The 12053-nt window shown below is 39.3% G+C and overlaps 1 protein-coding gene across 1 annotated transcript in view; it reads right to left on the bottom strand.

Moving 5' to 3' along the window:
- Window positions 1-12053, bottom strand: part of EXT2 (exostosin glycosyltransferase 2) — a 93957-nt gene that overhangs the window by 29831 nt on the left and 52073 nt on the right. The window contains exon 9 of the mRNA XM_067557594.1: window positions 5990-6179. Within this exon, the coding sequence (XP_067413695.1) occupies window positions 5990-6179 (190 nt within the window). The remainder of the gene's footprint in view (window positions 1-5989; window positions 6180-12053) is intronic.

Here is a 12053-nt window from a genome sequence, read left to right as displayed (position 1 = left end):
CTACCCTGGGGCATAGGCTTAGCAATGACAGAATCATCACTGCCACTAGTTGTAAGCACCTTGTTTTTGGAGGTTTTTTGGGGGGAAGGGAGATGAGTGGGGGAATGAGGTCTTCCATTCAAATACTGGTCAGGCCCAACCTTAGCTTACTCTATAGAGTCTAACAACATCACAGCTCAAGGTGGACGATTGCAGCTCTTAGGAGGGAAAGCAATGATCTCCCTCCTAACTTTGTATTAATTATTATTCCAAACAGAAAATGCCAGAAGGGAGATGTTCTATGAAAGGTAAAACATGGGTCTAGAAGTAAGGGCTCCTGGTTTCTATACCTGGCTCTGACACTGATTGACCTTGAATACCTCACTTAGCCTCTCTCCTACCTCAATTTCTAAAACTGTAAAATGGGAATAAAACCACCTAGCTCACAGGGTGTGTTTTGCAAAGTGTTTTGACATGCTCAGATGAAAAGTGCTAAGTAAGCATAAAGCATGGAAAGTACTATCATTAAAGCAGTTTGTTCTTTTTGTACATTACAATTTAAGAGTTGTTTAAACATTTTTAAACTCTTAAGGAAGGACAGGCCAACTTTCTAGTATTCAGACTAGAAATCTCAAAGTCTATATCAACATTATTTTTCAAGTCTTACATCCAGTTTTGCCCACTTCACATGAAAGGGTCTGGAGGTAACTACAATTCCCTTACAGAAATCACAGATGATTAATATGGCAGTTACCAAGATATGCAAGTCATGCAACATTGAGTAGGTAGTAGGTGATCACTTCATAGCATGGAGGAGAAAAATTATGTGGGTACACACCACCAGTATGTATTTATTTAAAGAATGCATTTGGTTACATTTTTACATTTTCAACTGAATGACTGATTGCAAAATTTAGCATCCAAATAGCCAATTATCAAGCAAGCAAGCAAGCCTTGTTTCCAATTCTGAATGAACTGGATTAATCCCATGGACTATTTTTAGTTTCTTGCACAGTTGTAGAAAGCATCAAAAAAGAGGCCATAATTATGTGTTAAAATAATGAGCGCAAATTGATTAAAAAACATACTGAAAAGTGATGTAAGTTCCCTGCCCATCCAAAGACTCCTTCCAGCTTTCCTGACACTGATGAGTTTTGGTCAGAGACAGGTGAGAACATAATATAAGAACGACCTTACCGGCTCAGACCAATGGTCCATCTAGCCTAGTATCCTATCTTCCTGCAGTGGCCAGTGTCAGGTGTTTCAGAGGAAATGAACAGAATAGGGCAATTATCAAGTGATCCATCCCCTGTTGTCATACACTCTCAGCTTCTGGTAATCAGAGCCTATGGACACCCAGAGCAAGTGGTTGCATCCCTGACCGTCCTGGCTAATAGCCATTGATGGACCTATCCTCCAGGAACTTAGGTAATTCTTTTTTGAACTCCTTTATACTTTTTGGCCTTCACAACATCACCTGCAATGAGTTCCACAGATTGAATGTGCGTTGTGTGCATTACTTTGCATTTATCAACATTGAACTTCATCTGCAATTTGAATTCCTAGTCACCCAGTTTTGAGAGACCCCTTTGTAATTCTTCACAGTCAGCTTTGGACTTAACTACTTTGAGTAATTTTGTATCATCTTCAAATTTTGCCACCTCACTATTTACCCTCTTTTCCAGATCATTTATAAATATATTGAACAGCACTTGTCCCAGTTCAGATCCCTGGGGGATACCACTATTGACCTCTCTCTTCTTTCTGAAAACTGACCATTCATGCCTACACTTTGATTCCTATCTTTTAACCAGTTACTGATGCATGAGAGGACCTTTCCTCTTATCCCGTGATTGCTTTCTTTGCTTAAGAGCCTTTGGTGAGGGACCTAGTCAAAGACATTCTGAAACTCCAAGTACATTATATCCACTGGATCAGCCTTGTCCATAAGTTTGTTGACCGCTCGCCCCCCAAAATTCTAATAGATTGGTGAGGCATGATTTCCCTTTACAAATGCCTGTTTACTCTTCCCCAACAAATCATGTTCATCTATGTGTCTGATAATTCTGTTCTTTACTACAGTTCCAAGCAATTTGCCTTGTACTGACGTTAGGCTTACCAGCCTGTAATTGCCAGGATCACCTCTGGAGCTTTTTTTTACAATTGATGTCACATTAGCTATCCTCCAATCATCTGGCAAAGAAGCTGATTTGAATGACACACTACATACCACAGTTAATAGTTCTGCAATTTCATATCCGAGTTCTTTCAAAACTCTTGGTTGAACAGGATCTGGTCCTGATGACTTATTACTGTTTAGTTTATCAATTTGCTCCAAAACCACCTCTACTAACAGCTCAATCTGAGACAGTTCCTCAGAGACACCATCTGTTGCAATTTCACTCTATCGTTCTAACTAGACTGGTCAGAGTTTGGGTCCCACACATCTGAGATGCCATCTCTCCCTGTATCATGCAGCAGCAATTAAGATCAGCATCTGATTCTTATATCAGTGGTCAAACAGTAGGCCATTCTTGGTGGAGGGCCCTTGACTGGAATTCACCTTCAAGCCTTGGTCTGACAGAATCTGCAGTGGTTGACTTTTAGGGCCCATTGCAAAGTTTATCTTTCTATTTGGGCTATTAATAATTGGGAGGAGGGCTGAGTGGGGAAGATTCTAGTCTTTTTGGGAAGGGGTGTCTTTAGTGAACATTGTGGCATCTTCAATTCTGAGAATTTATTTTTATTCTATATTGTTCATAAGCCTAGAAAAATCTGGTTTGGATTCTATAGTCACATTTGAGCAGCCTTTAAAAGCATCTACAGTGATTTTAAAATTTGCATTTAATTTGACCCTTTCCTTTACTAGATAGAGAGGAGAGAGTTTATTTTGCTTCCTTATGATTGTTTAATTATGTGATTCTCTGTGCAAACATAAAACCCTTGATTATATAACCCAATGTCAAAGTGAGTTTTCACTTTAAGCAGAAAAAGCATTTGGTGTAGTTTTAATTTATAAAATTACTCTGGAGCTGACATAGGAAAGGAAAGAATAGTTAAGTGACATGCTTGTGTAGCACCGCACTAGCCATGCCTCTGGAAACCCTGGGTTCAAATTTGAATTTATTGCAGGTCATCACAAAGGAAAATTACTTTGATGTTCTCATCCCAGCCACCATTTATGCATATCGAAAAACCCACTGGCTCTGACAGCGGAAGCCCTGATTTACCTTTGCACAGCAGACCCAGAAACGTGTCCCTTATATGGCAATGACCAGGAAATCCTGCATTTGATGCAGTAGTAGGTTAACTGTCCTGGCTTTACTATAACCAATTAAAAGAGAATAGCCATAAAAGTGCAGATACTACCGTAGGGTAATAAACTAGACCTTATCAGTGACAGTGGTGCACATTACAAACTTCAAACTCATTCCTTGCCCTAATCCATCAGAAACTTCCTGGCTTTAATAGGCTATAAATGGCAGAAGCTTTGAAGTCCAAGGATTAGAATCGCTAATAGACAGACTGAAAGAGCAACTAAGTGCAGCCAAGGCCCGCTACTCCACTAAAGAACCAGGTGGAACGCACTGCATGGAGCTGTATTAAAATAAATTAAATTAATTTAATCAAACTGCTCTCTCCCCAGCTGCAGACCAAGAGATTACATGGGTTATCAAAGCATTAAAAATAAATGGAAAAGGGAGGAGATAAGATCCATATGAGAAACATAACTTATTAAAACACATATTTACTCCAATACAAGACTAGTTCCAACATCAGAGCCCAATAGAAAAAGCTCTCAAATGGGACCTACGATCATTAGGCTCACAGGCAAGTGCATTCTTTTTGGAGATAACAATTTATGATTTAATAATATCTGAGCAAACGTAAGGAAGACAGAAAATCAATATGCTTATAAAAAGAATTTTCACTTCTCAGATTATTAAAATTATTGTTAATATGAGATTTTTCAAGTCAGTAGTTTGTTTCAATTCTCCCTCACCTGCCTTACAGGGAAGAATATATGGAAACAATCCATTTGGGGCAGAAATCAATATTTTTTGTTATATTCACAGTGTGTGCAGTATTTACTCTATTGGAGTAATAGCTCAGTTATGTGTTATGAATTTGTTTTCCATAAAAACTTCAGAGTACACAAAAGCAACATCTTCCATTTATATGCAATACTTTTAATCTCAAAAGATCCCATAATAATTTACCAGCCACAAGTAGATGTAAGAATCACTTCATTTGTCAGTGATGGGCAACCACATCTGGTGTATTTTACACAGCGGTACTAAACAACAATTTGAGACAAGAAATGAATACTGTATCCAATTTAAACTGGAGCAAGAATATAAGGAGGCAGGATGTAATGCACCAAAACTGGAAATGGGCCAGGACAATGGGATTAGCATCATGACTTTTGCAAAAGTGCCATGGGATCTAAAATGAGCACAAGCTATCAGGAACTCAGGTTAACATTGTACCTAACATACATAAATGGCCAGTTTATATCTCAGGTTCTCAGTATATTCTTATATAGGAGAATTGCAAAGCCACAGAGTTGTCTTAAAGATTCACTTGATTGGCTACTGGAGACAGAAGAGAGTTTATTAATAATTCACAGGGTTCTACAGCCACAGATTTTAATATTTAAACAACAGTTATCCTAGTTAGAGGAAGCACTTTTGCCCAAAGAGCATCTCCTTCATATTTCAGGGAGGATGCCCAATTAGTATTAGCTAGGGGAAGGCAAGTTTATTTTACTTAAATTCAAAGTCACTCAGACATTGTGGGTTGGTTGGAAAATTCACGTGCGGGTTAGAAAAGACTGAAAAAAGAGAGCAGAGATCAGAGGAAAAAATTCAATGGAGGAAAGGAGCAGAAAATAGGTAAAGTAAAAAATACAGAGAGCTTGTAAGAAAAAGGAAGAGAAAAATCCTAATTCACACTGTATACAGGGCACCTTCTTGTCATGTTCTGATTTTTGGAGCAGGTGGCTCTTTATCTCCAACACAGAGCACGAACATCTTTCTAGTATGTTTTTTAAACCAAATCTGCCTAGAAAAAACTGTGGATTTAAATTACACGAAAGAAGGTTCATGAGCATCAAATGATTTTACAAACTCAGGAACTCAAAATAAGACAGAGGTTCAAAAGTCCTCCAAACTCCACAAGGTTTGCTCCTCACTGATATAAACAGAATCATCTGTGTTTTAAATATAAATATTTAAATAAAAAGATCATATGTCTCACTTTTATGAGGATAGTCCCAGAGTTTTCACATGATAACCCGATGTCCCAGAAACTTAGGCCTAGTCTACACTTACCTGGAAATTTGGCGGCAGTCGAAGGGAGTTATGCAAGCCAAGCAGAGTAGTTTGAGTAACTCCCGCCGACTTCATAACTGCCCTTTAGAGCGCTGTCTCCACTGCACTACGCCGATGGGAAATGTGTTCCCATCAACACAGCGCTACGCCTTTTGAGGTGGTGATTTAATTGAATCAACTTCCAGATCGACTGAGCCGGTCTTCACTTCCGTTCACTCGATCTGGACAGATCTATCTGAGGGCCGCAAATTTGCCACCATCAGTGTGTACATAGCCTTATTTCTGGACACCCGGAATATCTCAAGTTTTTATTTCATCAATCAAAATGTTCATTTATTTTATAACCACAAAATGTCCAAGCTGCACTGTTGCATCAAGCCAAATTTGTTCTGTTTTTACCAAGAAAAACAGTCTAATGGAACAAGCGTTCACTGAGATTAATAGTGTCTGGAAAGAAAAATCAAACTAGCATTGGCCTTTTGTATTTTGCAACTTCAAAGAAAGTGTTGCTATGAAAGTGTACCAGTTTTTTATTTGAAAAGTACGATTACGAAATAGTTTTAAATAGTTTTATGTTTAAAAGTACATAGAAGACAGGTTGCATTGCACTAGGAGTACAGCAGGTGTACCACCATTACTCTAACATGTACCACCTCCATCCAACATGTATGCCTTACCTTCTGGTGGATTCTTATTCTGATTGTTCCAGACGACTAACAGCTTGGATAGACTGGGCACCTTGGATACCTCAGTGATGACTCGGAAGAGGCTTTCCACCCTGTCATAGGTCAGGACAATAGCAGTGAAGCCTTGAGACTGTGGTGGGATCAGTGGAAGGAAGAGCGGGTTGCTCACACTGCTCCATTTCTATAAAAGGAGAGAGGATATTGGATCAGATCAGGGTCAATTAAAATTATAAAGGGGGAGTGCAGGCAGTCCGAATGCAAGTACCAGAGCTGGAATTTAGTTAAAGTAGGTCTCTTTGGTCAACACCTTAACTCTTGGGAATAGCGGCATTTCAAAAAGGCCAATTTCTTTTTCATAATTCACAGTTCCTTAATACCTTCATTCCAGCCCCATTTCTAATGTCATTGCCTGACAATGACTTTGTATGCAGTGATGGGCTTCAGAAAAAGTGGAGCAGAAGGACTGGAAAGACTTGTGAGGAAAGGGAACTAGGAGGCATTTTAAACCCAGCTAGCATGGCTTGATTCTAATTTGCTACTGTGCTTAAAAGTATTTTGTTTTTTATAAGTCATGGGCCAACAAGCAGAGAGCCAGTGCAGAGCCACAATTTCAGAGTGGAAATAGACTAAAAAGCAGAAACTACATAATCCTGACACAAAATGGGCACACAAATAAAAAAGACAAATCCTGACACCATAATAAAGACTGATAAAATATTAACTTCAACATAACTAGCTTTATTCTGTGTGAAAGAAAAGCTATTACACCATAAAAGAAAAACCCTAGAAGAGACGCAAAGATCGATTTCAGAGAATTATTTACTCCATCTGAATTTTAACTAGGGTGTCCCTTTTAAGACTTTAAAGCTCTTATTTCAATGCATTGCCAGCAGCCAGCTCAGTTGGCAAGAGACAAGACAGACAACTTTGTTCTCACTGAGTGTGCCAACCCCATTTGAAGCAAAAGATGTGGGGGGAAGCAGCTGCGAAGGAACCATTATATGGGAATGAAACTACAAGCATTTTGACTCTCAACTTTTCCATTCCAGCTTGCTATTCAGATGCTGACATCAAGGCTAGGACAGAGAAGCAGAGGAGAAAACAAGACTTATTTGGGGGTGGGGGAAGAAAGGGTTTGGGAGTTGGGAAAGGAGAAGCTGACACTATTTTGCAGGGAAGCCTTTGAATCTCAGCCGACAAAAACTCAGCTGACAAAAACTATAAACACTTCTAATAGTCTAGAAACACTGCCCAGTAACTGCCAACACTTTCCTGCAACACTGTAAGAAACCCTACTTAAATATGTACTATAATTCTGCTAGCATTAGGAGGAAAACAAGCTTTACCTACCCAAAGTTATCAGCTCATCTTTGCTGGGAAGAGGTATGGAACATTGCCATTTCCTTAAAGAGTCTTTGGGTTCTTTTTCCTCATACTTCAAAAATGGCTGCCTTCCCCACCTTCAACTGATGCCACTTACACTATTAAAATATTCTACATGTCTATTGGTCTGTCTTAGCAGTTGACCTGTGCAGGAAAAGCTTTTGGATTTCAGATGTGCTCATTTTCTGAAATGCCAGTTTTTAAGCTTATTTTCTTTAACATTTATTGCGACCTGAAGAGCAGGGGTAGATTTTGGAGCAGGCCCACGAATTTCTAGGGTGAATCACAATCTAAACTTGAACAGAACACAGTCCACCTCATCAGGCCTTTAATGAGCAACTTCAGAAACTGTATTTTTTCTCTCAAAGATCCTGAATATCAAGTTTTCCCAAATTTCCCATCTCCTCCAAATGATCCTTTTAACGGTGAGAAACTTTTTTGTGCATCCCCCACAAGCCTGCTTATATTAATAGTTGCAGCAGGGGTTTAGCTATTCAGTACAATGCCAAGAAAATCATACGTTTCTGCCCAACAAAAAGAAATAACTGGTAAAGTAATCTTACAGACAATATCCTTTTTATTATTTAATGGTGACACCCACAGTTCAAATTAAGAGCTCCCAGATGAAGTCTCCTCCATTGTGCAAGCTCCTTTCTGATGGTAGTATATCTTAATAGAGTGTATTAACGCCCAGCACAAAGGGGCCCTGATCTATGATTTCAGGTTCTTAGGCACAATGGTAATAGAAACAGTAAATAATATAATTTGCAAGGACTACTTCTTTCCATATCTTCTTCGGAGACTACTTTTTTTTTTTAAACATCCAAAATTGTGCTAGATCTTTTACAAAAGGTGTACAGACAATTCCTGCCCAAAAGAGCATTAACATAAGCAACAATCTAAGGTTTTAAACATGACATGACATCAATTCCAACTGGTCCTACTCTCCATGCAAAGTACAATACTTCCCCACTGCAGAATCTTCTTAGGGAAAGAAAGGTAACCTCTCAGAATAAGTAAGTTTATTTCAGCTTATGCCCCTGGTAAGTGATGTCAGAGTAGAGGAAAAGCTTATACTCTGATCCTTAGAACCTAATGGGGAAAAAAAACCAAGCCCCCTTGTTTGAGAGAAATATTTCAAAAGGGCATTTAGGCATCTCTGAAGTGCCATTAAGAGCCAACCCCCTGCTGCCTGCCTGAAGTGTGTGTCTACAGTCTGAGACCTCTTGACCCCACTTTCTGCAGGAAATTGGGCAAATTCAAACCTCCATAATTTACTTGAGTCTTCCAGACTTCTGCTGGGGAAAGGCAAACAATGTGGGCAATTAACTCAACAGAAACCTAATTAAATCTCTATTATGGCAGCAGGGCATGAAATGGATCATGGCATCAAGATGGCTACTCCCAACCACTGGCATCTGGATAAGTCAACATGGTGAGGGAACATTTGTTGGAGCCCCATAATTAACTCTCATGACAGGTGCCCATCTGAACTTTCACTGTCAGAAAGAAGTGGAAGAGGTACTGGTGGAGTGATCATTTATCACTTTCCATGACAAAGTGTTGACGCTCAGCTATGGATATGGCAATCCCTTCCCCTCCTTCATGCCTCCCAAGCTAATATTCATTACAGGAGCCATGGTAATTAACTCAAGATTGATCGTTTGTTTATTGTGAATCACTTTTATGGACAAGCAGTATCAGGTTGCAAATGCCAGCTTTCTAACTGCAATCTCACACCACTTGGTCTGGTAGTCTCAGTTGTTTGGCAATCCTCTGCACAGGCAGCATGCAAAGCCCAAGCACTGGAACCCACAACATGAGAGAGGGGGTGGGACATTGGCCTGAAGTTGATGAAGTGTGAGAATTCTTTAAAGGGATGAGTCCGTGAGAAGGGATTCAAGCTACTGCAATTGGATTGTGCACGACTGCCACAAGCAAAAAAAAGTTTCCATTTGCTAGTAAGGCATTTTACCCTAGCTGCAGAGACACACTGAAACATTGTTCTGCTCCTTCCTTACAGAAGGCAATATGATTCTATATTAAGAGCAGTTAAAGCAATGGAGGCAATGGGAGAGGGAATCCCCTTCACTAGACTGTACTTGACACCAGTCTTTCAGGTGTGAGGAAGCAAAGGTGTATTAGGTATAACAAAATCAATCTTGCTAGGACTGGGATATTTGACATCTGAGAAACCACATCCAACCCCCAATTATTCTATAACTGGCTAATCACTGTAAATATAGCACCAATAGCACGCTACACACAGCTAGGACAAAGCCTCTGCCCCCAAAAGCTTATAATTTAAGGAAGGAGAAATGAAAGGCAGTAAGAAAGCAAAGAAGCTAAGCACACATTTTATAAGTTCCATGATTTTTTTGAAAAAATTGTTTTTGTTTGGTGAGTACCATTACTTTGTTAGGTGGTAAAGGGACAATGGGAAGAGGTGAATATTAAGGAAAGAGCTGAATGAAGAAACGGTGGACAGGACCAGGGAGTAAGTTCTAGGAAATTGAGGCTGTGTGGAAGAAGGCCCAAATCATAGCAGGAGGGTTAACAATTTCCTATATATCATTTAGTAGGAAAAACTGGCAACGATATAGCAAACAGATTCCATTGCTCACATGAACAAGAACCGTGGCTTTTTCCTCCCTATCTATTTTATTTTCAACAATCATCAGACTTAATTCTTGTTGTTAACCAAACATTTTAGTAAAACCATATTCAATTTGAACAAGGACAACCCACTGTAATTAAAAAGCCAAGAAGCAAGGACTGACGAGTATGAGGTACTGAATGGTACAGTAAGTAAACAGTTCTTCCATGTACCCAGCAAAGCAGAGATGTACTTATCCCCTACCTCTGCACGGAGGGGTTTTTCGGTTGGGTTGTTTTAAAGATCAATCTTAACCTCAATGTGGTTTCAATTATGAATTACCAAACCAAAAAAGCCTGGATTTATTCTATTTTGTTCCAATTATGCATGATGTGTTTCCACTGAATACTTTGAGAAAGTATTTCATCATGCTTCCCATCCTCAATTGGTCAAAGGGCAAAACCAGAGGAGTTAACCCTCTCCACTTCTCCAGAGTCAACCACAGTGACTACACTGTGAATTCACAGGATTTTTTGCCAGACTGGACAAGATCATTGGTCTATGGAGTTTAGTACACTCCCATCAGTTGTATTATGCTTTGGATGAAAACCTAGAATATACTTTGTTACAAAGTTCACCTGGGTTTCTCTTGGGCACACAGAGGTTACCTATGTGAATTCCTTGTGAACTCCTGTGGAAATAGCTGCTGTCCTGAGCATGAACTTTGATTACCAATTTTTAGCCTGTAACTACAAATATAAAATCATGCAGTCAGTCCCTTTTTCAAGGGGCTAGCTAAATCTACTTCACTCTCTGACCTCCTACAACTGTGAACTCTGTAGTCTAACTACATTCTGTGATTATCTGTAGTGCTGTAACTGTGTTGGTCCCGGATATTAGAGAGACATGGTGGGAGAGGGAATGATTTTTATTGGACCAACTTCTGTTGGTGAAAGAAATACGCTTTCAAGATACTCAGAGTGCTTCTTCAGGTCTGTGTAGCTCGAAAGTTTGTCTCTTTCACCAACAGAAGTTGGTCCAATAGAAAAATATCTCACTCACGTCATCGCTCTACATTCTGTGAATTATTTATTTCAGTTTTAAGTGTTTTCCTTCTTCCCATTAATTTCAACAACATGCCAATAGAGTTGATTTGAGGAAGGGAGATGGTGGACGCTGTTCTAAAGAGTGCATATTTACAACTGTCACTGGGATCTTCAGAATCTCTCCATCTATCAAGGTACTCATGTTTTATTGGTTTTATTGATGTTTTATTGGTGCTCATCATCATTTTCTTTTAAAATAAAACTCTACAGTGAAGTCTCCTGACACAGCAGACAGTGTAACATACTCTGAATTGGGAAAAACAAAACTTGACATCAATCCTAGGACTCCAAGGCCCTATCCCCAGGACCAGAAAAGGCTGAGTACATTGTGAAGGTGAAGCTGGGGATCCAAGGAAGAAAACTAAATTCTACAAAACATTTTTATTGAGCCATTAATGAAAACCAAGCCTCCTACTTTCCATGGCAAAAGGAAAGCAACACAGACAGTGTGAAATAGGAAGGGTTATTACAGAAAAAGGGGCAGATAATAAAGTCATTTTAGAATAAGATGTCAAGCAAAAATCCTACAGTTTCTTCAGGCTAGCCTACCTGAAACAACTGCCATGAGAATAAGAAACACAACCCTGCCATATACATTTGTGTATGTGCTTCTCGCTTCAGTCTTTCTCAGATTAAAGATGAAGCAAAAAAAACTCTAAAAAAAACTAACAGTATTAGATACAGACAGATTGTGTGTGGACTTAAAATTACAACTGACATTAAAGTGAAACACCTGAAACTCAGTTTCTCTCCACTGCATGCGAAGAACCAAGTCCAGGAGTCAGTTTCTCACGCCACAGAGGATATTGCAAGCAGATGAAGTTAAACTTTTTCTACATTAGGTACCAGCTACACTGCATCAGATAAGTGTTATATCATCTTTTACCATATAGGCAGAGAATCCTGAACTCTGCTCTTGGCAGGTAAGGCAAGGAGAAATTGACTGTCAAATTTTGTTTCACCAAGAAAA

This window comes from Emydura macquarii, unplaced genomic scaffold (genome assembly GCF_026122565.2).
Source record: "Emydura macquarii macquarii isolate MOO-44397 ecotype Brisbane River unplaced genomic scaffold, CSIRO-AGI_Emac_v2 contig_1876, whole genome shotgun sequence".
Taxonomy (NCBI): domain Eukaryota; kingdom Metazoa; phylum Chordata; order Testudines; family Chelidae; genus Emydura; species Emydura macquarii.
The sequence above is the reverse complement of the archived record's forward strand: the minus strand, read 5'-3'. Positions and strand labels throughout refer to the sequence as shown.